At 57.1% G+C, this 25,914-nt stretch overlaps 1 protein-coding gene across 1 annotated transcript; it reads left to right on the top strand.

The window, feature by feature from the left end:
- Window positions 1–358: 358 nt before the first annotated feature.
- WASF2 (WASP family member 2) lies at window positions 359–21,148 on the top strand. The gene is made up of 9 exons (XM_029080385.2): window positions 359–473; window positions 15,015–15,269; window positions 15,660–15,794; window positions 15,987–16,140; window positions 16,943–17,060; window positions 17,186–17,316; window positions 17,834–17,995; window positions 18,233–18,741; window positions 19,212–21,148. Exons 2-9 carry the CDS (start codon window positions 15,140–15,142, stop codon window positions 19,367–19,369), a joined length of 1,497 nt encoding a protein of 498 aa, XP_028936218.1. The 5' UTR covers window positions 359–473; window positions 15,015–15,139; the 3' UTR covers window positions 19,370–21,148.
- Window positions 21,149–25,914: the final 4,766 nt, after the last annotated feature.

Here is a 25,914-nt window from a genome sequence, read left to right as displayed (position 1 = left end):
GAGGCCACAGAGAGTGTCTACGACCTACTCTCCTAAAACCGCTACCTTCTCCAAATGTCCCCTTTCTCATTACTAAATGCTCTGCGTTCTTTTCAGGGTTGAACTCTCTTTCTCCTTCGCGTGGAAAGTTCACTTTCCATCGACTCTCCCCCCCCCTTTTTGAGTTGGTCTTTCCCGGCTTGCTCCTATTTGCGGAAGTGGTTCGGGTGGAGTTCCCGGGTCGGGGCCTCCCGAGTCGGTTTTTTTAAAAGGAGGTTTGACGAGCGGGCGTGGGAGCCAATGGGAAGCCAGGATTCCCCTGGGGGGCGGGGCTAACGTCCAATCTCGGCCATTAGAAGGGCGGGGCGGGGGCGTAGGTTGGGGAATCGTGTAATGGCGGCTGGGGGTTACCTTGTTGGCGTAAGGACTGGCCGTGGCCAGTAGGCCGTCGAGGGTGGCTACTAGCCCTTCTCCTTTTGCACGCGGGAGGGGAGGTAAGAGGAGTCCACTGAGGCTGGAGGGAGGGACGGTCCCACCTGTCAATCAATGCTATTTGGGGGTGGGGGGAGCTCTTACTAGGTGCAGGGCAATGTAGTAATAATAATGTTGGTATTTGTTAATCATAGTAATGTTGGTATTTGTGAAGCGCTTCCTAGGTGCACTGTTCTAAGCGCTGGGGGAGGTACAGGGTTAGCAAGTTGTCCAACTTGAGGCTCGCAGGCTTTGTCTCCATTTGGCAGATGAGGCCCAGAGAAGTGGCTTGCCCAAAGTCACCCAGCTGGCAATAATGATGGTATTTGTTAAGCGCTTACTATGGGCAGGGCACTGTTCTAAGCGCTGGGGGAGGTACACGGTTAGCAAGTTGTCCGATGTGAGGCTTGCAGTCTTCATCCCCATTTTACAGATGAGGCCCAGAGAAGTGAAGTGACTTGCCCACAGTCACCCAGCTGACAAGGGGCAGAGCCGGGACCTCTGACTCTCAAGCCCCGGCTCTTGCCTCTGAGCCACGCTGCTTCCCAGCTACACTGTACTGGACGCTCGGGACCTGGGGAGGGGGAGGCTGCCCCAAGGAGAAGCACGGGGGGCAGCAGTGTAAAGGGAGCGCGGCAAGGAGGGTGAGGCCTGACCAGGAAGATTTGTCCATTCCAAGCGCTTAGTCCAGTGTTCTGCACATAGTAAGAGCTCAATAAGTAGATTGAATGAATGAAAGATGCCCGTGGGGAGGGAGGAGGCCCCACGGAGGGGAAAAGGATGGGCAAGGGGCAGAGCTGTACCCACAGCGAGGAGGGTGGGGCGGAAGGAAGGGCCAGGGCGAGGGGTTGCCCAGGCCGAGCAGCGCTGCAGAGTGAAGGACTGGACAAGGTTAGTTCCCCCCCCCCCCCCAAATAATAATGGTTTTTGTTAAGTGCCTACTATGTGCAAAGCTCTGTTCTAAGGGCTGAGGGGAGTACAAGGTCATCAAGTTGTCCCCTGTGGGGTTCACAGCCTTAATCCCCATTTTACAGATGAGGTCGCTGAGGCACAGAGAAGTGAAGTGACTTATTGAGCACTTACTCTGCGAAGCACTTGGGAGGGTACCATACAACAGTAAACAGACACATTCCTTGCCCGCATCTTCTTTACAGGCTAGAGGGTGAGACAGACATTTATAGAAATGAATAAATTAGATATGTGCATAAGGGATGTGGGGCTGGGGCGGGCGATGAATAAATAAAAGTAATGGTATTTAAGTGCTTACTAAGTGCCAGGCACTGTACTAATAATAATAATGTTGGTATTTGTTAAGCGCTTACTATGTGCAGAGCACTGTTCCAAGCGCTGGGGTATACAAGGTAATCAGGTTGTCCCACATGAGGCTCACGGTCTTAATCCCCATTTTACAGATGAGGTAACTGAGGCACAGAGAAGTTAAGTGACTTGCCCACAGGATGCAAGAAAATTGGGTTGGACACAGCCCCTTGTCCCACATGGGCTTCACAGTCTCTATCCCCTTTTCCAGACAAGGGAACTGAGCCACAGAGAAGTTAGTAACTTGCCAGAAGTCACCCAGCAGACAAGTGGAGGAGCCGGGATTAGAACCCATGACCTCTGACTCCCGAGCCTGGGCTCTTTCCACTGAGCCACGCTGCTGCTTCGAAAAAGCAAAAGCTGCCACCGGGGTGCTCAGGGTAGAAGAGGATACAAAGAAGACCTCACCCCGGGGGAGTCATCGAGGTCACCGTCTCCTCGTGCCTGTGAGGAGGGCCACACTTTTATTAAAATCTCTCTCCTCCTCTAGACTCCAAGCTAGTTGTGGGCAGGGACTGTGCTTATGGTTATACTGCACTCTCCCAAGCGGTTAGTGCAGTGTGCTGCACATAGTAAGCGCTCAATAGATAGGATTGACCAACTCCAAGTGGCAGCTGAGCTGGGCCCGATGACCTCCGGGGTCAAGACCACCCCAGTTGGGGTTTGTTGGTCTTGTTCAGATTTTGAAGAGGGGGTCCCCTCCTGCTGGGGCTGATGGGAAGGTTCTTTTTAATAATAATAATTATGGTATGAAACGCTTACTATGTGCTGAGCACTGCTCCAAGCGCTGGGGTAGATACTGGATAATCACATTGTCCCGTGTGGGGCACACATTTTTTAATCCCCATTTTTACAGATGAGGTAACTGAGGCACAGAGAAGTGAAGTGACTTGCCCAAGGTCACACAGCAGACAAGTGGCAGACCTGGGATTAGAACCCACGACCTCTGACTCCCAAGCCCGGGCTCTTTCCACTAAACCATGCTGCTTTTTGGGGCCAGTGGTGGTCTGGGGATTGACGGAGGGAGGACCGGAGGGACGTCACAGAGTGGACCCATGCGCTTTTCGCCTTAGCTCACTCTGGCCGCTAATGGTCACCGCTCAGCCGGACCCCAGGCGGTGCAGGATCTTGGGGTGACCACTTCCTGTGGAAGCTTGAAAGGTCTCAGGGTAAAAATGTGAGTTTTCTTAGATTTCTCCAGCAGCACAATGGGTTGGATTTACTGTGTACTGTGTAAAGAGCACTGCATTAAGCCCTTAATAAAGTACAGTGTGGTGGAGTTAGTTGAGAAGCAGCATGGCCCAGTGGAGAGGGCACAGGCCTGGCAGTCAGAAGGACCCGGGTTCTAATCTCAGCTCTGCTACTTGCCTGCTGTGACTTTGGACAAGTGACTTAACTTTGCTGTGCTTCAATTCCCTTGTCTGTAAAATGGAGATTAAGACGAGCCTTATGTAGGACAGGGGTTGGATCCAACCTGATTAACTTGTATCTACCCCAGCGCTAAAAACAGTGCCTGGCAGTTAGTATGTGCTTAACAAATACCATTGTTATTATAATACACATTCCCTGCCCACAGTGAGTTTACAGTGTAGAGGAGGAGATGGACATTAGTATAAATATATTTATGGATATGTACAGAGTGCTGTGACGTGAGAGTGAATGAAGGTTGCATAGTAAAATCTTGCATGGACTGGAGTGTGGGAATGAGGCCCAGGCTGAGTAACCCAAGCAACACTCCAGACTGGTCCACACCCTTCCCTTCTCCCTGCTCCCTCTGGGCCCCTGGGGGATGGGGCAGAGAGCGATGGCAGCTTTGGTGCCATAGGGCAAGCCTGGCAGGACACCGTGTAGCTAGGCCCGAGCAGGTGGTCACACTGGCTTGGACTCGTGGGCCAAAGGTGGCCTTGAAAGTCAGGAGACCCCATTTCTGATCCTGGCTTCGCCACGCGCTGTGGGACCTTGGGAAAGTCGAATAACTTTTCTGCACTTCAGCTCAGACTGAGCTCCAGTTCATGGTATTTCTTAAGGACTTGCTGTGTGCAGAGCACTGTACTGAGCACTTGAGAGAGTACAGTAGAATTGTAGGCATGATCCCTGTCCTCAAGGGGCATACGACCTATTCAGTCGGATTTGTTCAGTTGTATCTGACCCCTTACTGTCTGCGGAGCACTGTACTAAGCACTTGGGAGAGTACAGTATAGCAGTAAACAGATACATTTTCCACACCCAATGAGCTTACAGTCTAGAGGACTATAAACTCTACAGCCTAGCCTGGGGGGAGACTGTCATTAAAATAAACTCTGAATAGGAGAAGCCACAGAAGGGGGCTAGGGGTTAGGGTATCAAAGTGCTTAAAGGTTAGGGACTGTGACCCCTCTTATTCTGGATCTATCCCGGTGTTTTGCACAGTGCTTGGCACTCAGTAAGCACTTAAATACCACAGTAGTTATTCTTATTACTGGCATGCACTCCCCGCCCAGCTGAGATGAGCAACACCTGTGTTCATTGCTGTTTTACTTTATCACTTCCTCTTCTTATTAATATACTTTTCTGTCTCCCCTGCTAGATTTCAGCTCTTGAAGGCCAGGGTCATGGCCACTAACTCTGTTACTCTCCTCAGTGTTCAGAGCAGTGGCTTGCCCACACTGTTGATCCATATAGTCGCGTCAGAGCTGAGTTCCATCCTTACAACTTTGCAGGGAGGGGAGCCCACCCCTCAGTCCTCCCAGAGCTTTTCCTTTCAATCCTAATAATAATAATAATAATGGTATTTATTAAGCTCTTCCTATGTGTCAAGCACTGTTCTAAGCGCTGGGGTAGAGACAAGCTAATCAGGTGGGACACAGCCTGGAGAGCCAGGGAAAAGAGTTTTTACTTCAATTACTGTTCTGGAGGTGGGGTGGGGGTCTCTCCATCGATCGCTCTTTGCCTCTCCCTCAAGGGAGCAATTTTCTTGGGAACTTCCTGCTTCCTTCCTTAGGGGTGGCTGCCTTTCCTGCTTGGGGGACCTCTGGTTGTGAAAGGTTCAGAACTAACACCCACCACTGGGTGCCATTTGGCGTCTCCGTGCCGGCCTCCACCCTGTACAGTTTCGGTTTGATCTGCTCATCGGACAGGTTGGCAGGGCCGAGACCCAAGAGATCAGGAGCCTTCCTCGGTCCGAAGCCCCGTTCAGGTCCAGCTGGTCTGGCTTCGCTTCCGGGCAGAGGCGGAGTCACCCTGCCCAGCTGCTCCGGAGGCTCCTGGGAGACATCTTAGAAGAGGCTTGTGGCTCTCCATTGTGGGGAAGGGCACCCCAGCCACGTTGCTGGGCAGGCGGCCTCGGCAACTGGAGTGACCAGACTGGAAACCGGTGGACGGGCCAGGGGCCGGCTACAGACGGAGGGAGGCATCGGGCAGCTGAGCGCGGGCGGAGGGGCCGGGGCGTGTCTCGGCGCTCTGAGACCGAAACCCGGAAAGGAAGTCGCCAGTCCCAGGAGGAAGGAAGGGGCCTGCCCGACGGAGGTTCCCTTCCAGATGTCTTTGGCCCCCGAGCCCCCGGCCCCTGACAAAGTCCGGTGGCCCCGGGGACCCCTTAGGACAGACTTGTTTTTACTTCCAGTTACCGTGGGCAGCAGGGGGATGGGGGCGACTCCCAAGTCTGCCCAGCGGCAGGGGCCGTGTGGGAGTGTTTGCCGTGGCAGGGTCAGAGTGCAGGGTGGGCAGGGCAGCAGCTGCCCAAGGAGAGCAAACTCAGCTGCTTCCTGCAGGCACAGGTAGGGAAGCCAGAAAGCCCGTCACAGGCGGTGGGAGACAGGGGCATAACGGAGCCTGCCTGGTCTGAAGGTCGCTGGTGGTCTGGCGACCTCGATCTGGGAGGGGCCGGTAGGGAGGCAGAATGCAGCCTCTCGGCGCCCTGCAATCTCCCCGTGGAGTGACTCCACCCCGGATCGGCAGGCGTTCGGAATTCTAATCCCGAGGTGGGTTTGGACTGGAAGGCCTGTCGGGTCCCTCCCCGCCCCGCCGCTGTGAGGAATGAGGATCTCCCTCACCGCCGTTTCCGCCTCACCCATCTTGGGGTGCCCCAGAGTGTCCGGCCCTCGGCGGCAGGGAGGAGGGGTGGGGAAATCCGGACCCTCACCACCCCAGAGGGGAATGGTAGAACTCAGTTCGCCCCCAACGCCCTGTTTGTGCCAGTAGAAGCTGAGCAGAGATGAGAGTTTGAGGGAGAAAGACACTAGGGCTGGGGATCGTCTTTGAGGAAGGGGTGACGTTCGTAGCCCCCCCTTCCCCCCCCCCCCCCGCACTGTCCCCGTTTTCCCCAGCTTGGCAGGGAGGCTGCTCATGTGGAATGGAGGCCCCCAGCTTCCTGCCATTGCAAGGCAGGGAGGGGCCGGGCCCTGGGGCGCAGGAAGCCAGCCCGGCTGGCGGGCGGGGGAAGGCGGGGGAAGCGCCGAACCAGGGAGACCAGGGTGTGTTGGAGCCGCGCGGTGAGGTGGGAAGAACAGGGACCCGAGGAAGGGGGAGCGACCACAGTGGGGACCCTTTGAACCTGTCCGGAACATCGGAGGGCCAGCCTGCAGGTCTGCCAGCCCGGGGGACTTGGGACTCAAAGCCGGGGCCCCCACTGAGTTCCCCTTCCCGCTCCCCTCCCCACCGCAATTCCCTGGTTTCTTCAGTTCCTTAGCCCTGGGGGGGAGGGGGGGGATGAGGGAGAACAGGGAATCGTGCCATTCCCCTGGTCCCGTTGGCCTTCTACCCGGGCAGAGAGAACCCCAAAATGGTGGCCAGAGGCAGGCCCGACCAAGAGGTTGACCTGTTCGAGCAAATCAACAGTGTTTAATAATAATGTTGGTATTTGTTAAGCGCTTACTATGTGCAGAGCACCGTTCTAAGCGCTGGGGTAGATACAGGGTAATAGGGTTGTCCCACGTGAGGCTCACAGTTAATCCCCATTTTACAGATGAGGGAACTGAGGTACAGAGAAGTGAAGTGACTTGCCCACAGTCACACAGCTGCCAAGTGGCAGAGTCGGGATTCGAACCCATGACCTCTAACTCCCAAGCCCTGACTCTTTCCAGTGAGCCACGCTGCTTCTCTTGTTTACTTAGTGCAGAGCACTGTGTTAATTATTATTATTATTAATGATGGTATTTAAGCGCATACTATGTGCCAAGCACTCTTCTAAACACTGGGGTGGATACAAGGTCATTAGGTTGTCCCATGTGGGGCTTACAGTCTTAATCCCCATTTTTCAGATGAGGTCACTGAGGCTCAGAGAAGTGAAGTGGCTTGCCCAGGGTCACGCAGCAGAGAAGTGGCAGAGGCGGGTTTAGAAACCACATCCTCTGACTCCCAAGCTTGTGCTCTTGTCACTAGGCCACACTGCTTGGAGTTAGTGGGCATGGTCCGAGGTCTCAGAGTTGGCAGTCTGGCAGGGGCTGGAGGCTTGAATCTCCATCAGGAGGGAGAAGGGGAAGATGAGAAGCTGGACTACAGTGTCCTCGCCCTCGCCCTCCAGGCCCAGGCAGCCCCCGCCCCAACTCTGCATCTCCCCGGGGCGAGATCTGGGCCTTGTGGTCGGACAGCTGGGCACTGGTGCTCCAGGGAGGCCAGAGTGACCCTTACGTGGGTCCCTAAAGGCCCACACCGACCGGTCGGTCTGAGCTTGAGGCTCTCGCCCTGGCCTTCCCTCCCCTCCCCTGCTTTCCGTGGGGAAGGGCCCCGGCCTCCCCGCCTTCTGTGGGGGTGAGCTGATGCCTGTCGAGGCCTGCTTCTGGCCTTAGGGACAGCTGCTTCATTGAGGGAACAGGCGGATGTGGCGGGAGCTGCCTGGGGCGGTCACCAGCTGGCTGTGGCCAGTTGGGTCTGGAGGTGGGGCCGAGAACTGGGCGGTGGTCTCCAGCCTGGCTTCTTAAGCCCCACGGACCTCCCCGATGCCACTGGGGAGAATTATTTTCCTTGGTGGGCGCCGAGGGCCCAGAGGATGGGGGCTGCCCAGGATCAGCAGGAGAAATGGTGGATGTAGCCAGCCAGCTGGGGAGGGGAGTCCTGCCCGTCTCCTTCTCAGCTTCTCCTAACTTGCTTTTCCCTTGCCACTGGTGCTGCCTCTTCCGTTGTCTCCTCCTCCTTCTCCCCTTCCTCCTCCCCCGCCCCACTGTTGCCCAAATAATTGTTCCTGGCACCTGCCCCAGATGGGCAGACTTGGGGTAGGCTTCAGATGGGGGCAGCAGCAGCCACGGGGTGTATGGCAATAGGTGCTTAACCGTGCAGGACAGCCCCGCTGAGCGGCTTTGGTGGAAGCCGGTGGGCTGTTGAGGGTGCCTGTGGTGGTCTGAGTATCTTAGAGCCACGGGCTGGCCACGGCCCCACCCCAAGTTCTCTGCCCAGTAGAGCCAGGGTAAGCCTTTGGCACCCGGGCACTGCCCGCAGTGCCAGTCAGCTCAGGGTGCTCCAGCCTCACATAGATAATACCTAAGCCTCGCCCACACAGGTTCCATCGAGCGCGCAGCCCAGTGCTTGGCGAGGCCCGGCAATGTCACTCCATATAGGAGAGAGAGCTCCCTGCAGCTTTCTCAGGCTGACTGGTAACCACATGCGCCCGACGGTCGTGTGAGTGGAGAGAGGTGGGAGGGGCAACAGCTCGGTCCGAGGGGCTCCCGGACACACTCTGAGTCTGCCCCTCATTCATTCAATCCTATTTATTGAGCACAAACTGTTTGCAAAGCACTATACTGAGCACTTGGGACAGGACAATATAACAATAAACAGAAACAGTCCCTGCCCACAGTGAGCTCAACAGTCTCTAGGCCCCAGTGCTGCATTCTCCCAGATATCTGGGCTCCACCCTAGTTTTCCTCCTCCTCCTTCCTCTCCGACTGTTTCCCCTCCACCCTCCTTCTCCTCTGCCTGTCATCCTCGTGGACTGCGGGCAGCCCCCCTAGCTGCTTCCAGCTTATTCCACACTCACTCGGACGCTCCCACCTCTAGGCCGATGACCCCGCCTAGTCCTCTCCTCTGACCTATAGTCCCTCCTCTCCTCTTGCTGCCAGGACGTCTCTTGTCGGCTGTCCCACCCGCACCTCAAACACAGTGTGTCTAAAACAGAACTCATCTTTCCCCATAGACCCCATTCCTCCCACGTTGATTGTAGGCCAACAGCTTGGATTGTCTTAGGAAGAGAAGTGATGTGCTCCTACCCACAGCGAGCTTCCACTCAAATGAAGGAAGCACGCATAGAGGTCTTCACAAACAGTGACAAAAAGCGGACAACTGAAGCCTTGTGGCCTAGCGGAAAGAGCCTGGGCCTGGGTTCTAATCCCAGCTCTGCTGCTTACCCTCTGCGTGACCTTGAATTAGTCTGTGGGCCTCAGTTTCACTCAAGCAATCAGTTGTATTTATTGCAGTTCTGTACTAAATGCTTGGGGGGTCCAATACGTCAGAGTTGATTGACATGTTCCCTCCCCACAAGGAGCTTACAGGCTAGAGGGAGACAGACATAAAAATACATCATGGGAGAGGGACGTAAATGCTGTGGGGCCGAGGGTGAAGTAAATATCAAGTGCTTAAATGGGGCAGAGCCAAGTTCAGAAGGGAGAGGGAGTCAAGAATATGAGGGCTTAGTCTGGGAAGGCCTCTTGGGGAAGATGTGATATTTAATAAGGCTTAGAAAGTGGGGAGGGGTCTGTCATATGATGGGGGAGAGAGTTCCAGGCCAGAGGGAGGACGTGGGCAAAGCATTGATGGCAAGCGAGATGGAGTAGGTTGACACTAGAGCAGCAAGCAAGTAGGCTAGGTTGTAGTAGGAAATCAGGTTTAAAATGGGGATTCATTAATTGTCTCTTCCACCTAATAATAATGGTATTTGTTAAGCACTTACTATGTGCCAACCACTCTTCTAAGCACTGGTGTAGATACAAGGTTATCAGGTGGGACGCAGTCCCTGTCCCATTTGAGGCTCACAATCTTAATCCCCACTTTTACAAATGAGGTAACTGAGGCATGGAGAGGTGAAATAACTTGCCCAAGGTCACACAGCAAACAAGAGGCGGAGTCAGTATTAGAGGCCAGGTCCTTCCGGCTCCCAGCCCCGTGCGCTATCCATTATTCCACACTGCTTCTCTAGGAGCCTCACGTGGGACAGAAACTGTGTCAGATCTAATGGTCTTGTATCTACCCCAGTGTTTGTCACTGGGGTAAGCACCTAACAGATGATCAGTGGTATTTATAGAACACTTACTATATACAGAGCTCTGTTCTAAGCACTTTCATTCAGTTCATTCAATCGTATTAAGCGCTTACTGTGTGCTGGGCACTGTAGTAAGCGCTTGGGAAAGAACACTACAACAGTAATCACTTGGGGAGGGGAGGCAGATGTTAAAATCGACTGGAGATGGGGGAAATGGTGACGGATAAGATTATAGACATATGTGACGTGGGGTTGGTCTTAGGGTCAAAGTGAATTAGGGACAACCAGCCAAGTGCGTAGTTGGAGAGGAAAGGGTGGGCAGGAGAAATAAGGGACGTTTAGACCAGGAACTCCATGTGGGTCAGGGACTGTGTCCAAACTGACCACCTTGTATCAACCCCAGCTCTTAGTACAGTGCTTGGCATGTAGTAAGCCCTTAACGAATAATATTGAAAAAGGTTTAGGGAGATGCCACATGTGGTGGGGGTGATTGGGGGTGCAGGAAGTGGTTTCCTTGGGGGCCACCCTTTCACCAACTAGTAGCCAACTGGCCAACCGTTTCATGCCCACGTCGGGCGCTGCCAGGGCAGAAAGGTGGTGGGGCCCGGGGCCGACCACCGGTAGGGAGGTAGAGGATGATGCCACTGCAACAAACCGGCAACGTTGCTCAGCGCACAAAAGACGCCCACACCCCATCCCCACTTTCCCAGAGTCAGAGGTTAATTTAAAATATTAATGCTGAAAAGATTCATTTAAGATATTAAATCTGCTCAGGCAAGAATACATGTACATATTGTAATTACTTCCTTTTTTTACAATTAAAGTAATTGGATTATATTTAATGAGCTATTTACATTTAATAATTAAAAAAAGACTTATCTCACCAGTATTCCCCGCGTGCCATGCCGCGGAGGACAGGGGGAGGGCCGGGATAACGATCTTGGCTCCTGTTAAGGGCCCTCGTGACTGGGGTCCACGCAGGACGACGCCTTAGGAGATCCCAGGCGGAGGATGACCTCGAAGAGCAACAGCGGGGCCTAGTGGAAAAAGCGCGGGCCCGGGAGTCGCGGGGCCTGGGTTCTAATCCAGGGTCCGCCGCTCATCTCCTGTATGACTTTAGGCAAGTCACTTGGCTTCTCTGGGCCCCAGTTTCCTCATCTGTAAAATGAGGATTGAGACAGTGAGCCTTATATGGGGCAGGGACGATGTCCAACCTGATGAGCTTGAGCCCGATCCAGCGCCTAGTACAGTGACTGGCACCTAGTAAATGCTTAACAAATACTACTGTTATTATCGTTATTGTTATTTATTAATAAGAATTCTAATGTTACATTCCATTTTTGGGAAAAGAGCCCCCTAGGTTGGGAGGAGCAGCCGGGGGCATTGGAGTGGCGTCCAAGAGGACTCCTGTTCTTGGAAGGGTGGGCAGGGCCGGGGTCTGGCCGCCAAGCTGGGGGCTGTAGGCGGTGAGGTGGTTTTTATTGAGCACTTGTGCGCGGAGCACTGTCCTAAGCACTTGGGAGAGTATGATACGAGAGGTGGTGGGCACGATCCCCTCACTCAAGGAGCTCACAGTCCAGAGGACAGACAGACATTGAGTTCAATTAGAGAGAAGGGAAATGGCAGTCTGTAAGGATTTGTATAGAAGGTCTGGGTGGGTGGGATGAGTATTAAATGTTTAAGGGGTACAGACCCGATGCCCTGTCCAGGAGGGCCGAGGGTGGGCTCTGACTGCCAAACCTGGGGTTCCAGGTAAGGAGACCCCAGCTGGATTTGAACTGACGATCGTCCAACCCTGCTGCCCAGGCCCGTCACCCACATACCCCTCGCTTGGCTCTGCCTCGGGATGGGGAGAGTTTCCGGGCCGACTTCCGTACGAGCTCATTTCCTGAAATCCCAAGCAGTGGGCTCTTACGGCCCCCGAGGAGACCCCAGCCTCTCCAGTGGTTTCTCTGTCGGGGCTGCTGACTACCGAGACAGGGCGAGGAGGATGGGGGCAAGGAGGCCTATTGGGGACAGCATGGAGCTGGGAGTCTGGAAGTCCCAGCTCTGCCCTGGCTGGTCATGGGGCCTCGGACAGGTCACTTCACCTCTGTGAGCCTCAGTTTCTCCTTATCTGTAAAATAAGGCTAAGAGACCTGCTTTCCCTTCCTCTTAGATGCTGAGGTGGTGAGGGGGGAAGCTGGCTGAGTTTGGAGGGTCCAGGAGGAGGGCTGGGATGAGAGGAGGTGGGGGCTCGGCCACTGGCGGGAGGACAGCCTGGGATGTGGTCTCTGGGGGGACCCAGCCCCTCACTGGGGTAATGGACCTGGGGTGGAGGGGAATGCTGAATCTCTGAGGTCAGGGGAGGAAATGGATGGTCCTCTTGCTGGACAGCTTGTGGCTGCTTGCCCCATGACTACCAGCAGCCTGGTGTCAGCCTGCACAATCAGCAGGCCCTTTTGCTGAGTTTACTTTTTTCATCCGGTTCCCCTGCAGGCTCCGGCCCCTCGGCCTCGGTCCGGTGTTTCTGGGCCTCTGTGGCCGCCGCAGAAAGAGGCCAGAAACGCTGAGGGGTGGCCTGGCTCAGAGTAGAGCCGCCTGGCTGGGGTGCCCGGTCGAATGTGTGGAGGGCTGGTCAGGGAAGTGATGGGAATTTCAGCTCAGGTCACCACTTTCCGCCCCCTAAACATCTCCAGGCCTGGCACAGTATCTGGCCTGCCCGGGGGGCGCTCAGCCAGGTGCCTGGGTCAGCTATAACACTACCCCCATCCCACCCGCCAAGGTATGTGCTGCTGTGGACCTTGGGCAGGTGGCCCTGGCCCAGGCACCCAACACCAGTCCATCACGCACCATGCCATCCCTGGCCCCCAAACATAGGAAGTGATCAATAAATGCCATGGATGGATGGATGGATGGATACTGAGAAATAGCAATGGCTTAGTGGATTGAGCCCGAGTCTGGGAGTTAGAGGGACCTGGCTTCTAATCCTGTCTCTGCCACTTGTCTGCTGTCTGACTATGGGCAAGTCACTTCACTTCTCTGTGCCTCTGTTCCCCATCTGTAAAATGAGGCTTAAGACTGTGAGCCCTATGTGGGACAGGAACTGTGTCCAACCTGATGAACTTGTATCTTCCGCAGCACTTAAAACGGTACCTGGCACAAAGTAAGTGCTTAAATGCCATAATTATTATTATTACCGTCTTTGGCATGTCCTGCCCCCACATCATGTCCTCAGAATTCTTGTCTACATGCTCATTCAGGCATTCAATATTTATTGAGCACCTACTTTGTTCAGAGCACTGTACTAAGTGCTTGGGAGAGTACAACACAACAGAATTAGTGGACACGTACCCTGCCCATAGGAACCTTATTCGGGTGTTTAATTGTGCTACTCTAATTGTGAATCGTCTTTTATCCCTCTCCCATCTTAGAGTGGAAGCGCCTCACGGACAGGGAACTTGATACTTTTTATCCTTTATTTCTCAGGTGCTGAGTTGAAGTGGGCAGTTCGGTCAGTAGCGTGGCCACTTCTGCTTGTACTCCTAGTTCACAGTAGGGGTTCCCTGAGGGCCCGGCCAAGTTGGGGGGTGGTGGGGGTAGTGGAGTCACAGCTCACCCCACTTTGTTGGCCGCTCTTCTTTTGTGTGCTTCTGGCTCAGGAGGCCAGAATGGGGATGGATGGATTGGAGTGGGCAGTGTCCATTGTGCACAGTTGTGCTCAGCCACACCCTGCACCCCACTTCCCGTGGAGCCTTCCGTGATGTGGTGGGGTTCTCCCACGGGGTCCATCCCACGGTACCCTGTATTTATCCGTTGGAGCTTTCCAGTGCCCGGGCAGGCCCAGGGTGGAGGTGGGTGGGGAGAGGATTCGTACAGGTCCTCTGTCTTCCTTCCCCCACCCCCACGAGGCTCGGGGCGAAATGTCAAAAATGGGAAGTGGAAGCAGAAGTCCCAGCTGTCTCAGAACAGTCTCTCCTCCCCGCCCTTCTCTCCCTTCTCTGCCTCCCCGCCCCTTCCCGGCCTGGGCTAAGAAGGTTCTGGGGGGCTGACTGGCTAGGGATGATGGGGCACAGTGTCCAGCTTGCTATGGCCCTGAGCCTCTTGCTGGGTGAGGGCGGAACAGCGGGAAGTGGCCCGTGAGAGTTGACCTTGGGCCCCGGCAGGCTGGATCCTTCCTGTTGGGAAACTGAGTCTCTCCGCCTTGGAATTGGAGTCTGGGCTGCCGGGTGGGCACCCCCCACCGGTGGCCAGGATGGGTTCTCAAATCGGGCAGCCCAAACCAAGGATTGGCCTGCTCTAAGTGGCATGTAGGACCCCTCTCCGCCCCCCACCTCCTTCCTTCCTCTGGGCCCTGCTCGGTCAGTGCGTCTAGGTAGGATGTGTCCCTGTGTGTGCAGAAAGCAGCTCCCCTTTCCCTATGGAACCATTGTCTCGTCCTCACCCTTGCCCTCCTGGTCTGGGGACCCCTGGGGCAAGTGGGCTTAGGTAAGGAGCTGTGGGGGCCTCGTTTGGTGCTGAACAAGGCCCTCCCTCATATCTGACAGACAATGACTCTTCTTCCCCTTCAGAGCATTTTTGAAGGCACATCTCCTCCAAGAGGCCTTCCCTGACTAAGCCGTCCTTTCCTCTTCTCCCACTCTCTTCTGCATCACCCTGAATTGCTCCTTTTACTCATCCCCCCTCCCAGTTCCACAGCACTTTACGTCCATATCTGTCATTTATTTCATTATATTAATGTCTGTCTCCACTTCTAGACTGTGAGCTCTGTGGTTTATTGTTCTCCCAAGCACTTAGTCCAGTGCTCGGCACACAGTAAGCACTCAATAAATATGATTGACTGACTGACCGACCGCTCTCCCAGACCCTGATCTGTTCTGGCTTGTGGCGGGGGTGTGGGTTGGGGACAGGTCAGGAAGGGAGCCAAGCCTCAGGGCGGGTCACCTGGGGGTATATGACGACCATGTCGTGAACCCATGGGTTTCCCTGCTGGCAGAGCTGCCCTCCTGTCCAACTTCTTGATGGGAGTGGGGGGACTTCACTTCCCCGTGCTCCTCCTGACCGATTGACCCCCTCAGTGAAAGCTCCTTCCCATCCCCAGAGCTGGGAGTCGGAAGCCGTCGCCCGGGTGGGCCTGAGATGAGGAATTGAGCGAGCGTCGGCCGGCGAGACCGGGGCCACGAGGGGCACAGAGCTGGGCAGCAGCGTCGACCGCCGCGGGACACCATGCCGCTCGTCACGAGGAACATCGAGCCGCGGCACCTGTGCCGCAAAGCACTGCCCAGTGTGCGCAGTGAGCTGGAGTGCGTGACCAACATCACCCTGGCCAATGTCATCCGCCAGCTGGGCAGCCTCAGTAAGTGGGGCCCCACCCCCTCTTCCCCTTCCCGTCCCAGACCCTCTCCCTGCCTCCCGTCCCCTCCCTGGGCCTCATCCCCTCCCCGGACCTCCCCCGCATGCTCGGGTCTCCCCTCCCGCCGCACTTCAATGACTGCATGCAGCAGGCTGACTGGCCTCCGTGCCCTAAGGCCACTTCCAGCGCTTGGTACAGTGCTCTGCACGCAGTAAGCTCTCAATACATAGGATTCTCATGACTTTTCTGGTCTCTGCTGAGCATCCTGAACACCGTCGTCCCCTGGGTCGGCAAGCTGCCGCCACCCTCCCCACCCCCAAACCATACCCCGACACCCTGCTCGCCCTCCACCGGATGCGATCGCCCCTCACCTGGGCCCTTTGCTCGTGACAGGCAAGTTTGCTGAGGACATATTTGGGGAGCTCTTCACCCAGGCCAACACCTTCGCCTTCCGGGTCAGCTCTCTGGCCGAGAGGGTTGACCGGCTACAGGTCAAGGTCACTCAGCTGGACCCCAAGGAAGAGGAAGGTGAGGAGGCTGTTGTGGGGTGGTGAGAGGACTCGGCCAGCCTCTTCGTGGGCCGGGGGTGTGGTCCCTGTTCAGCCACAGGTGCCCCGCTCCTGGTCCGCCACAGAAAGCGTGCCAGGTCCCACTCGGGGCCCTCGGGAGCCGCCCGGGCCGGGCACCGAGGTCGTGTCTGACGCCCCATCCCCCTGCCAGTATCACTCCAGGGCATCAACACCCGCAAGGCCTTCAGGAGCTCCACCGCCCAGGACCAGAAACTCTTTGACCGAAATTCCCTCCCGGTGCCAGTCTTGGAGACTTACAATGTCTGCAACACCCCTCCGCCCCTCAACAACCTCTCCCAGTACAGGTAACCAACACCCTGCCCCTGGGCCCTGGGCTGCTCTGACCCCTCCAGTGCCGGGCGGTCCATGGCCAATTTGAGGTACTCCTGGCAGATGGGCCAGGTGGTGGTGGTGGTAGAGCTCTGCGGGGAGGCAGGGGAGGGGAAGGGGGTTGCTGGTGTTGCCCCCAGGCCGAGGGAGCTCTGTGCCCCTCAGGGCCAGCCAATGGTTTTCCTACTGTCACCTACTCCCTAGAAACCCCTTTCCCCTGACCTTGAGGGGGGTGTCAAACCTAGGGCCTCAAAAGCCCTTGGACAGTAGACATCGGTCCCCCGGGAGCCTCTGACAGACTTGAAGTAGGGGAGAAGCCCTGTGGCTTAACGGAAGAGCACGGGCCTGAGAGTCAGAGGAGCCCCGACTTCTCATCCTGGCTCTGCCGCTTTCTTGCTCTGTGACCTTGGGCAAGTCACTTCTCTGTCCCTGGGTTTCCTTGTCTGTAAAATGGTGATTCCTCCTTAGACCGTGAGCCTGACGAGGAACGGGGACTGTTGCCGAAATGATGACCTTACCCCCCACGCTTAGTATAATGCTTAGCACATAGTAAGCCCTGAACAGATGCCACACGTTATAATTGGTAGGAGGAGCAGAGGGGTTGCCTCGTTAGGGGGCTGGGGGCAAGGAAGTCCGGCCCAGCCCCTTTCAGGGGGTCACTGTGCCCAGATGTCCCCGTGCCCAGGGCTGGGGCTATCGGCCACTCCAAGGCCCGAGCACCAGGTCGGGGGGCGGGTGCGGCTCGCAGCCTGACTGCGGGCTGTCTCCTCTCCACAGGGATGACGGCAAGGAGGCTCTCAAGTTCTACACGGACCCGTCTTACTTCTTTGATCTCTGGAAGGAGAAGATGCTTCAGGACACTAAAGACATCATGAAAGAGAAGAGAAAGCACCGGGTGAGGGGCAGAGATGTGTGGGCGGGTGGGGGGACTCCACCCCGCCGGGTCGCCCCCGCCCCCACCTACCGCGGGGCGCCCCGGGCGAGTCGTAAATGGGCTCTCCCGTGGCCTTGCCGTTCCAGAAAGAGAAGAAGGACAATCCGAACCGTGGGAACGTAAACCCGCGGAAAATCAAAACGCGCAAGGAGGAGTGGGAGAAGCTGAAGATGGGGCAGGAGTTCGTGGAGTCCAAAGAAAAGCTGGGGCCGGCTGGGTAGGCGGAGCGCTGGGCTCGAGGGGATGTGGGGGAGGGGTCCGCGGAGGTACGGGCGGAGGGCGCGGCCGTCTGGCCGCGCAGTCTCGCGACCGGTGGCGTGGCCGGGCTGAGGCCGTTTTGTGGATAGATCCCGGACCTGAGAGTCAGAAGGACGTGCCTTCTAATTCTGGCTCCGTCACTTGTCCGCTGTGTGACCTTGGGCAAGTCACTTCACTCCCGTAGGCCTCAGTTACCTCATCTGTGAAATGGGAATTAACAGTATGAGCCCCATGTGAGACAGGGACTATGTCCAACCTGATTAACTTGGACCTACCCCAGAGCTCAGAACAGTGCTTGAAAGGGAGTAAGAGCTAAACAGGTACCGTAATTATTATTACTGATGAGACGCCAGGGAGGGTGGTGGGTGGGATCCGGAGACACAGCCCGCGGTGCACTACCGCTGCTGGGGGCGGCGGCCGGCTCCGCCGGGCCGCCACGGTGCGGGCCGGGCTCCTAGCCGGTGGGCTTCTCGCAGGTATCCTCCCAACCTGGTGTACCAGAACGGCAGCATCGGCTCCAGCGACAGCATGGACACGGGCGGCGGCTACCCCCCACCCCCGCTGTCCGACCCCAACTCCCCGCCGTCCCCCTCTTTCCCCGATGACAGTCTGCTGCCTCCCCCGCCCCTGGAGTTCAGGTGAGCCTGCCCTTCGCCCCCCAGGGACTTCACCGAGACAGGTGGTGCGCTCGGCCCCTGCCCGCTCCGAGGGAGACCCAGTGGGGATGCTGAGGGCCCCAGAGCCCCCCCCCCTTCCTCTCGGGCCCTCTGCAATCGCGAGAGCCCGACACTGGTCGGGCTGGACCTCTTCCCCTGGGTGGGAGATTCCCTGGCTCCCCCTCACCGCCACCCTGTTCTCCCGTGTGTCCCCGACAGCTATCCGGCAGACGACCGCAGAGGTTCCGGCTCCGCGGGCCCCAAGAGGTCCAGCCTCGTCAGTCCGAGCCACCCGCCTCCTGCCCCGCCGCTCGGCTCCCCGCCGGGCCCCCGGCCGGGCTTCGCGCCCCCGCCGCCGCCCCCCACCATCGGGGTGCCCCCGCCGCCGCCCGCCGGCTTTGCTCCCCCAACTACCCCTCCTCCGCCTTCCCCCCCGGCCTTCCCGCCCCACCCTGACTTTGCTGCCCCCCCACCCCCTCCTCCGCCGCCACCCCCAGCGGTAGATTATCCGTCTCTGCCGCCCCCGCCTGCCTCCCAACAGGTGGGAGGGGCCCCGCCCCCACCTCCCCCTCCACCGCCGCCCGGCCCTCCTCCCCCGCCTTTCGGAGGCCCGGACGGTCAGCCGCCGCCCCCGCCGCCCCCCTCGGACACGCCCACCTCGAAGCAGAAGTCCAGCCTGCCTCCCGTGAGCGATGCACGCAGCGATTTGCTCTCCGCCATCCGCCAAGGTCAGTCCCTTCCCGGCTCCCTTCTCGGCTTCCCCTCGGCCAGAAACCTTCCTGCCCCACCCCCTCAGAGAGCCGGGGCTTCTCTTCTAGTTCAGCCGCTCTGGCAGGCCTGCCTGGGCTCTCGGGTGGCCCCGAGGCCTAATACTAGACCCCCCGGGTGAGGTGTGGTGCGAGCGCTCTTCCTGGCCTTTCTATCTGGCCGTGTTGGTGGGACACCGGCCCCCACCCCACTCAGGCCCATGGCTTCAGTCAGTCAAAGTGCTGCCCTCTTGATGGGGGACGGGACGCTCACCTAAGGAGGTAGGAAACCCTGTGTACCACGATGCCCGGTGGGGCCCCTGCCCACCCGTCCGCTGAGCCATCACCCACGGGCGAGAGCCTGGGCCGTGAGGAGGGATGTGGGTCTCCCCGAGACTCCCAGTGAGCGGCCTCCTTGCCCATCCGCCCGGCCCGCCCTCTCTCCCTGCCAGGCTTCCAGCTGCGCAAGGTGGAGGAGCAGCGCGAGCAGGAGAAGCGCGACGTCGTGGGCAACGACGTGGCCACCATCCTCTCGCGCCGCATCGCGGTGGAGTACAGCGACTCGGAGGACGACTCTTCCGAGATGGACGAGGATGACTGGTCCGATTAGAGGCCCTTTGAGGGGCACCTGCCCCTCCTCCGCCCCCTCCCACCCTCGAGCATCCCTACCACCTCCCGCTCAGCTGGGGACTTGCTGCTCAGCCCCCCTGGCAGGTGACTTCTCTTCTGCCACCTGTCAAACCTACAGGGCTGTGGTGGGGGTCCGCCTCCCCGGGTCTTCAATGAACTGCCCCATTGAAGAGCAGCTGAGCGCTCAGCTCCCTCCTTCCTCCTCCCCACTGCCGCCATCCGCCAGGCCTTGGGGTGACCCGGTCCAGTGACTGATTTGCCCTCCCTGCCCCCAAAGGGGGCCCTGAAATGGTCAGCCACACTGGGGGCCAGAGGCGCCAAGGCCACCCTACAGGCTGGCAAGCAGGACCAAGGGCTGCCCCTCAGTTGAGTCTCCAGCTCCCTTGGACCCCTCGCTCTCGCGCTTCAGCACGCAGCCAGGGCTGGCAGCCGGGGAGCTGGTGATGCCCCAGTCCCAGACCGCAGCCGCCTCTCCCTGTTTCAGGGCTGACCTGTCCCGGACGGGGCTTCTGAAACTGCACGGGGCAACTGGAGCCATCAGTGGCCACGGTTGTTGCCGAAGGATCCCTGGCCCCAGCCCGCCTAGATGTATAAGTCCGGGCAGGAAAAGATTTGTGCCTTTTCTACCCCTTCTCCTCCTCCCCGACCCCCCAACTTTCACCTGGCCTGTTCCTGCTGAGGTCCCGGGCAGAAAGGGAGTCACGCTGTTGTGGCCTCCCTTAGAAATGGCCAGGCTGTGGCATACTGGCCCTGTCCATCTGCCACCCCCAGCTGGCCTCTCCATTTCTACTCCCGGACCTCAGGGGTTCCCCAGGGGTTGCCCACTCCCCTCCCTCAAGCCTCTGAGCCCCTCCCCCATGCTTTCTAGAGCCCCGATCCTTCATGGATGGGCTTAATGCAATTAATAACTGGTCTGTGGGGCAAATGGGATGGATCAACACGGTGCTTAGTTTTGGGTGCCTGGGCTGGCAGGTGAAAGGTGGGTTTCCCCACCCCCTTCCACCCACCCACCCAACGCTGGATCCCAGTGGCCTTGGGGCACCCCGTGTGCTCCCCTCCCCGCCCCCCATTCCTAGCCTGGAAGCTGAAACCAGCTTCATTCAGTTAATTCACTTGAAAAACTAACCAGCTCTTTCCCCATCTAGACTACCATAGACCGAAGACTGAACCAGCCAAAGTGCTCCCGAAGTGCCTTATTCTCTGACACAAACACAGGATCCCAGCCATGGAGCAGGCAGGGAGTCTAGGGTCGGGGTGGAGGGGGGGGCGAGTCTGTCAAAGGAGGGTTCAGAGGAGCCTGGTGGGAGCCCTGGTCTGAAGGTGCCACCTGTTGCCATGTGCCAGAGGGCAAGGCCCAGGATCAGGCATGTGTTTGTGACTTGAGAACCAGCTGGGGGTGGGCGGGGGGGAGTCTGTCCAGACAGCCCCCCACATCCATTTCCCATGAGCCAGCGCTTAGGGCTACTGTGTTGTCCAACAATGAGGGGGCAGTAGGTTATTGGACCCTGGCCCCTCCTTGGTGCCCCACAGAGAGTCATGTGTGCACACAGCCACTCTCACCTCCCTGAATGAGGTTTGGGTCCTGCCCCTTCTCCGAGTTCCCACTCTCCCTTCCCGCGGGCCCCCCCCCCCATGCCTTTAAGCGCTTAGTACAGTGCTCGGCACATAGTAAGCGCTCAATAAATACTATTGAATGAATGGAATCATACCAGTTGGCAGTATCCCAATGCCTGCATATAAACCCTTCAAACAATTTAAAGTGGAGTCTCATCTAAACCTCTCGGACCAATCAGCTGTGGTGAGGAGGACGCCGGGCCGGGGCCGGTGCCCCGTCCTTGGCTGGGGAACGGAGCTGCCGTGCCGGTCCAGTCCTGACCCCACCAACCCTGATCCTACGCCCGCTGGAGAGGTGGGTTGGTGGGTGGTCGGTTGCCAGCTCCAGGGTGAAGACTTCTGCCTCTCCTGTCCCTTGGGTTGCCACACGTTGTTGTAGGGACTGTGAGGGTGTTCCTGCTTGGGGGTTTTGGGGTCTGTAAGAGAAAACAGTGGCATGTTAGATGGGTGGGCCCCCTTTGGTTGGGATGGGCCTGGGCTTCCGGGTCTGGGATGTGTTTGGGGTTCTCTGGGTTGAGCACGATGGAGGTTGGGCTTGGAGAGAGTTGATTCGGCAGATGATGATAGTTGCGATATGTGTTGACTATGTGCCAGACACTATACAGAAGTGCTGGGGTGGACATAAGCCGCATGGCATGGTGAATAGAGCATGGGCCTGGAAGTCAGGTCATGGGGTTCTAATTCTAGCTCTGCTATTTGCCTGCTTTCAGACCTTGGGCAAGTCACTTCTCTGGGCCTCAGTTACCTCATCTGTAAAATGGAGATTAAGACTGAGCCCTATGTCAGGGACTGTCCAACCCAATTTGCCCTATCTGCCCCAGCACCTCCGTGCCTGGCGCATAGTAAGTGCTTGACAAATTCCACAATAATTATTAGAAGTAAATCGGGTTGGACGGGGGCCCTTTCCCACATGGGGTTTACAGGCTTAATCCCCGTTGAGGGACAAAGAAGTAAAGTGACTTGCCCAAGGTCACACAGCAGACAGATGGCAGAGTCGGGATTGGATTCCAGGTCCTGACTCCCAGGCTTGGGATCTATCCAGTAGGCCACATTACCTCCATCTCCTCTCCTGGGTTGCTGTGGGGCCTAGCCTGCCTGCTGCCGGCTGACAAGTAGTGGTTGTCACTGAATCAAAATGGGTGGTTCTGGAGAGCCAGTAGCAGCTGGGCCTCCTGCACCCCTTGAGCCCTGCTACCAAGTTTCAGCCAAGGCAGAGGTGAAGAGAAAGCAGATGCCCAAGTTGGGCCGATGCCCACCCTGAGCCCCGCTGGGTTGGGCCAGGAGCCCCAGTCTGGGACTGGAAGAGGGGTTTCAAAGTCAAAGCCGGGGATTTGGTAAGCAAAAAGGCCGGGCTCTGCAGCTCCCACTTCCCCTGTTTAGTTACTACTACTAATAATGCTGGTATTTGTTAAGTGCTTACTATGTGCAAAGCAGTGTTCTAAGTGCCAGGAGTGGGGTTACAGGGTCATCAGGTTGTCCCACATGGGGCTCACAGTTTTTAATCCCCATTTTACAGAGGTCACTGAGGCCCAGAGAAGTGAAGTGACTTGCCCAATGTCACACAGCTGGCAAGCGGCAGAGCTGAGATTAGAACCCATCAACTCCGACTCCCAAGCCCGGGCTCTTTCCACTGAGCCATGCTGCTTCTCTAATAATAGATGGCATTTGTTAAGCGCTTACTATGTGCAAAGCATTGTACTAAGTGCCAGGAAGGACGCAAGGGGATCAGGTTTTCCCACGTGGGGCTCCCAGTCATCCCCATTTTACAGATGAGGGAACTGAGGCACAGAGAAGTGAAGTGACTTGCTCAAAATCACACAGCTGACAAGCGGTGGAACCGGAATTAGAACCCATGACCTCCGCCTCCCAAGCCCGTGCTCTTTCCACTGAGCCACGCTGGGATTTGTTAAGCACTTTGGGCCAAGCGCTGGGGTAGATACAAGGTAATGAGGTTGCCCTACGTGGGGCTCATAGTTTCAATCCCCATGTTACACATGAGGTCACTGAGGCACAGAGAAGTTAAAGGACTTGCCCAAGGTCGCTCAGCAGACGAGGGGCGGAGCTGGGATTCGCAGTCCATCCTCTGAGCTGGGGGACTCACTCAGGGCTTTAATAGCAGTTGACTCGTCCTTACTGGGGAGGGGAGCCAGTACAGAGCCCGGGGGTCGTGAGGGGGCTCGGGAACATGCCCTTGGGTGCCCCGACTCTCTGCCCCCAAAGACGTCGAGCAGGGTGGGAGTCAGAGGTCGTGGGTTCTAATCCCGCCTCCGCCACTTAGCTGTGTGACTCTGGGCAAGTCGCTTCTCTGGGCCTCAGTTACCTCATCTGTAAAACGGGGGTTAAGACCGGGAGCCTCAGGTGGGACAACCTAATTACCTTGAAGCCACCCCAGCGCTTAGAACAGTGCTTGGCACATAGCGCTTAACAGATAGCGGCGTTATTCCTATTATCCCACCCTGCCGGTGAGCGGGGGAAGGGGGTGGTCCCTGGCCGGCTGGGCCTGAGGACGAAGCCGTGACTCAACCGGAGGGAGGGGGCGTGGAGTGGACGCCTCCAGGCCGCTGTGAGAGGGTGGCACTGCCCACGCGGCCCAGCGGGCACCGGAAGAGAAGCCCCGACTCCCACTGCAGGCCGCCCTGATCTAGTCCTCACTATTATTATTGCTAAAGCGCTTGCTATGTGCCAAGCGTTGTTCTGATCGCTGAGGTGGGTACAAACTGAGCACGCGGGGTGCAGTCCCTGTCCCCCGTGGGGCTCACACTCTTAATCCCCATTTTATGGAGGAGGAGGCCGACGCCCAGAGAAGTGAAGGGACTTGCTCGGGGGCACACCGCAGATGATGATTATTGTGGCATCTGTTAAGCGCTTACTATGGGGCAGCTCGTGGGCGGGGAATGTGCCTGCTTCATGTTATAGCGTCCTCTCCCAAGCGCTCAGTAGAGTGTCCTGCACACAGTAAGCGCTCAATAAGTACGATTGATCGATTGATTGAGAGGCGGGTGGGAAACCCTGACCCGCCCGCGCCCCTCCCGGGGCTGCACGGAGGGGGAGGGGCTCACGGCCCACGTGACCATAACGGAGCGTTGAAGACCCCAACCCCTCCCATCGCCCTCCCATCGCGACCTTGGGAGGGAAGGATGTGCGGGTCATCCCTTGTGCATGGGACCCTGGGGGGGGCGGTCCATCTGTCTCCCTCCCCTTGTTGGGTGGGGGATAATAATGATGATAATTATGGTATCTATTAAGCGCTTCCTATGAGCACTGTTCTGAGCACTGGGGCTCCATCCTTCCCCCCCCCCCCCCCCCGGAACCCATTACCTGTCCAACTGAGGAAGCAGCCAGGGACCTCACTAATGAAAGGTAATGAGCATGCACGCACGCATCCCCAAGAGGGCAGGGACCTCCATCCCCACCAGGTAGAAGGGCTTGGGTAGCCCTGGACCATCCAGCCGGGTGGGGAAAAAATAACAATAATTATCATCCTTTTAAGCGCTTACTACGTGTCAAGCCCTGTTCTGAGTGTAATCAGGTTGGAGATGGTCCCTATTCAGTATGAGGGTCACAGTCTTAATCCCCATTTTACAGATAACTGAGGCACAGTGAAGTGACTTGCCCAGGGTCACATGCCTCAGTTACCTCATCTGTAAAATGGGGATTAACTGTGAGCCCCACGTGGGACAACCTGATTACCCTGTATCTACCCCAGCGCTTAGAACAGTGCTCTGCACACAGTAAGCACTTAACAAATACCAACATTATTATAAGTGGCAGAGTCGGGATTCGGGCCCAGATCCTTCAGACTCCCAGGCCCATGCTCTATCCACTAGGCCGTGCTGTAGGAGGGAGGAGGATTTAGCCCCCATTTTGCAGACGGGGTACCCGAAGCACGGAGAAGATGTGACTTGCCCAAGGTCACACAACAAACGTGGCGGAGGCGGGATTAGAACTCAGGTCTTCTGACTCCCAGTCCCACGCCCTCTCCACTAGACCACACTGCTCGTCTACGACGCAGGGAGCAGCTGTGGCAGTCTGGCCTGGCCGGAGCTCTGCCATCCTGGGCTCTTAAGTGGGAATCTTCTTCCTGAAGGGCTGAGAGCGAAGCAGCTCAGAAGCAGCGTGGCTCAGGGGAAAGAGCCCGGGCTTGGTAGTCAGAGGACGTGGAATCTAATCCCGGCTCCTCCACTTGTCAGCTGTGTGACCTTGGGCAAGTCACTTAACTTCTCTGTGCCTCAGTTACCACATTTGTAAAATGGGAATTAAGACCGCGAGCCCCACGTGGGACAACTTGATTACCTTGTACCTACCCCAGCGCTTAGAACAGCGCTTGGTACATCGTAAGTGTTTAACAAATGCTATTATTATTTATATTATTCCACCGCTTCTCAGAGGAGGAGGCTGGGCTAGCTGGGTGACCTGGCCCCCGCTCCCATTCCACGCTCGAGACAGCTTGGGTCCCCCGCCTTCCCTCCCACCCCCCAGCAGCAAATGTTGACTGTGTGGCTGGTGGAAAGGGGGTTGGGGCCGACTGAGCAGAGGTCCAGGGGCAAAAGGCCCCGATTTGGAGTCCGTCCAACCTCTCAATTCTGGTAGAATTCATCCAGGGTGAATGAGGCTGAGAGCTCATCCATCCAGGCAGCTGGCAGGTGATTAGAGGAGCGGGACCAACCATCTCTGAAATTGGAAATTTCCAGTTGGATTTCCTGAGTTGGAAATCCCTGGGAGCCAGGACCCCCACTGGTGAGAGACTGGTTCTCCTCGTGTTAATAATAATAATAATAATAATAATAATGTTGGTATTTGTTAAGCGCTTACTATGTGCCAAGCATTGTTCTAAGCGCTAGGGAAGACACAGGGGAATCAGGTTGTCCCACGTGGGGCTCACAGTCTTAATCCCCAATTTACAGATGAGGT

Source organism: Ornithorhynchus anatinus, chromosome 16 (assembly GCF_004115215.2).
Source record: "Ornithorhynchus anatinus isolate Pmale09 chromosome 16, mOrnAna1.pri.v4, whole genome shotgun sequence".
Lineage (NCBI taxonomy): Eukaryota > Metazoa > Chordata > Mammalia > Monotremata > Ornithorhynchidae > Ornithorhynchus > Ornithorhynchus anatinus.
This window is presented reverse-complemented; position numbering and strand designations above follow the sequence as displayed.

What these genes read in the sequence shown, in the direction of transcription:
- WASF2 (XM_029080385.2), top strand. Translation starts at nt 15,140, where the DNA reads ATGCCGCTCGTCACGAGGAACATCGAGCCGCGGCACCTGTGCCGCAAA. An exon ending in GGACCCCAAGGAAGAGGAAG is followed by an intron (nt 15,795 to 15,986) that starts GTGAGGAGGCTG and finishes TCCCCCTGCCAG; the next exon opens with TATCACTCCAGGGCATCAAC. An exon ending in CCCCCGCCCCTGGAGTTCAG is followed by an intron (nt 17,996 to 18,232) that starts GTGAGCCTGCCC and finishes TGTCCCCGACAG; the next exon opens with CTATCCGGCAGACGACCGCA.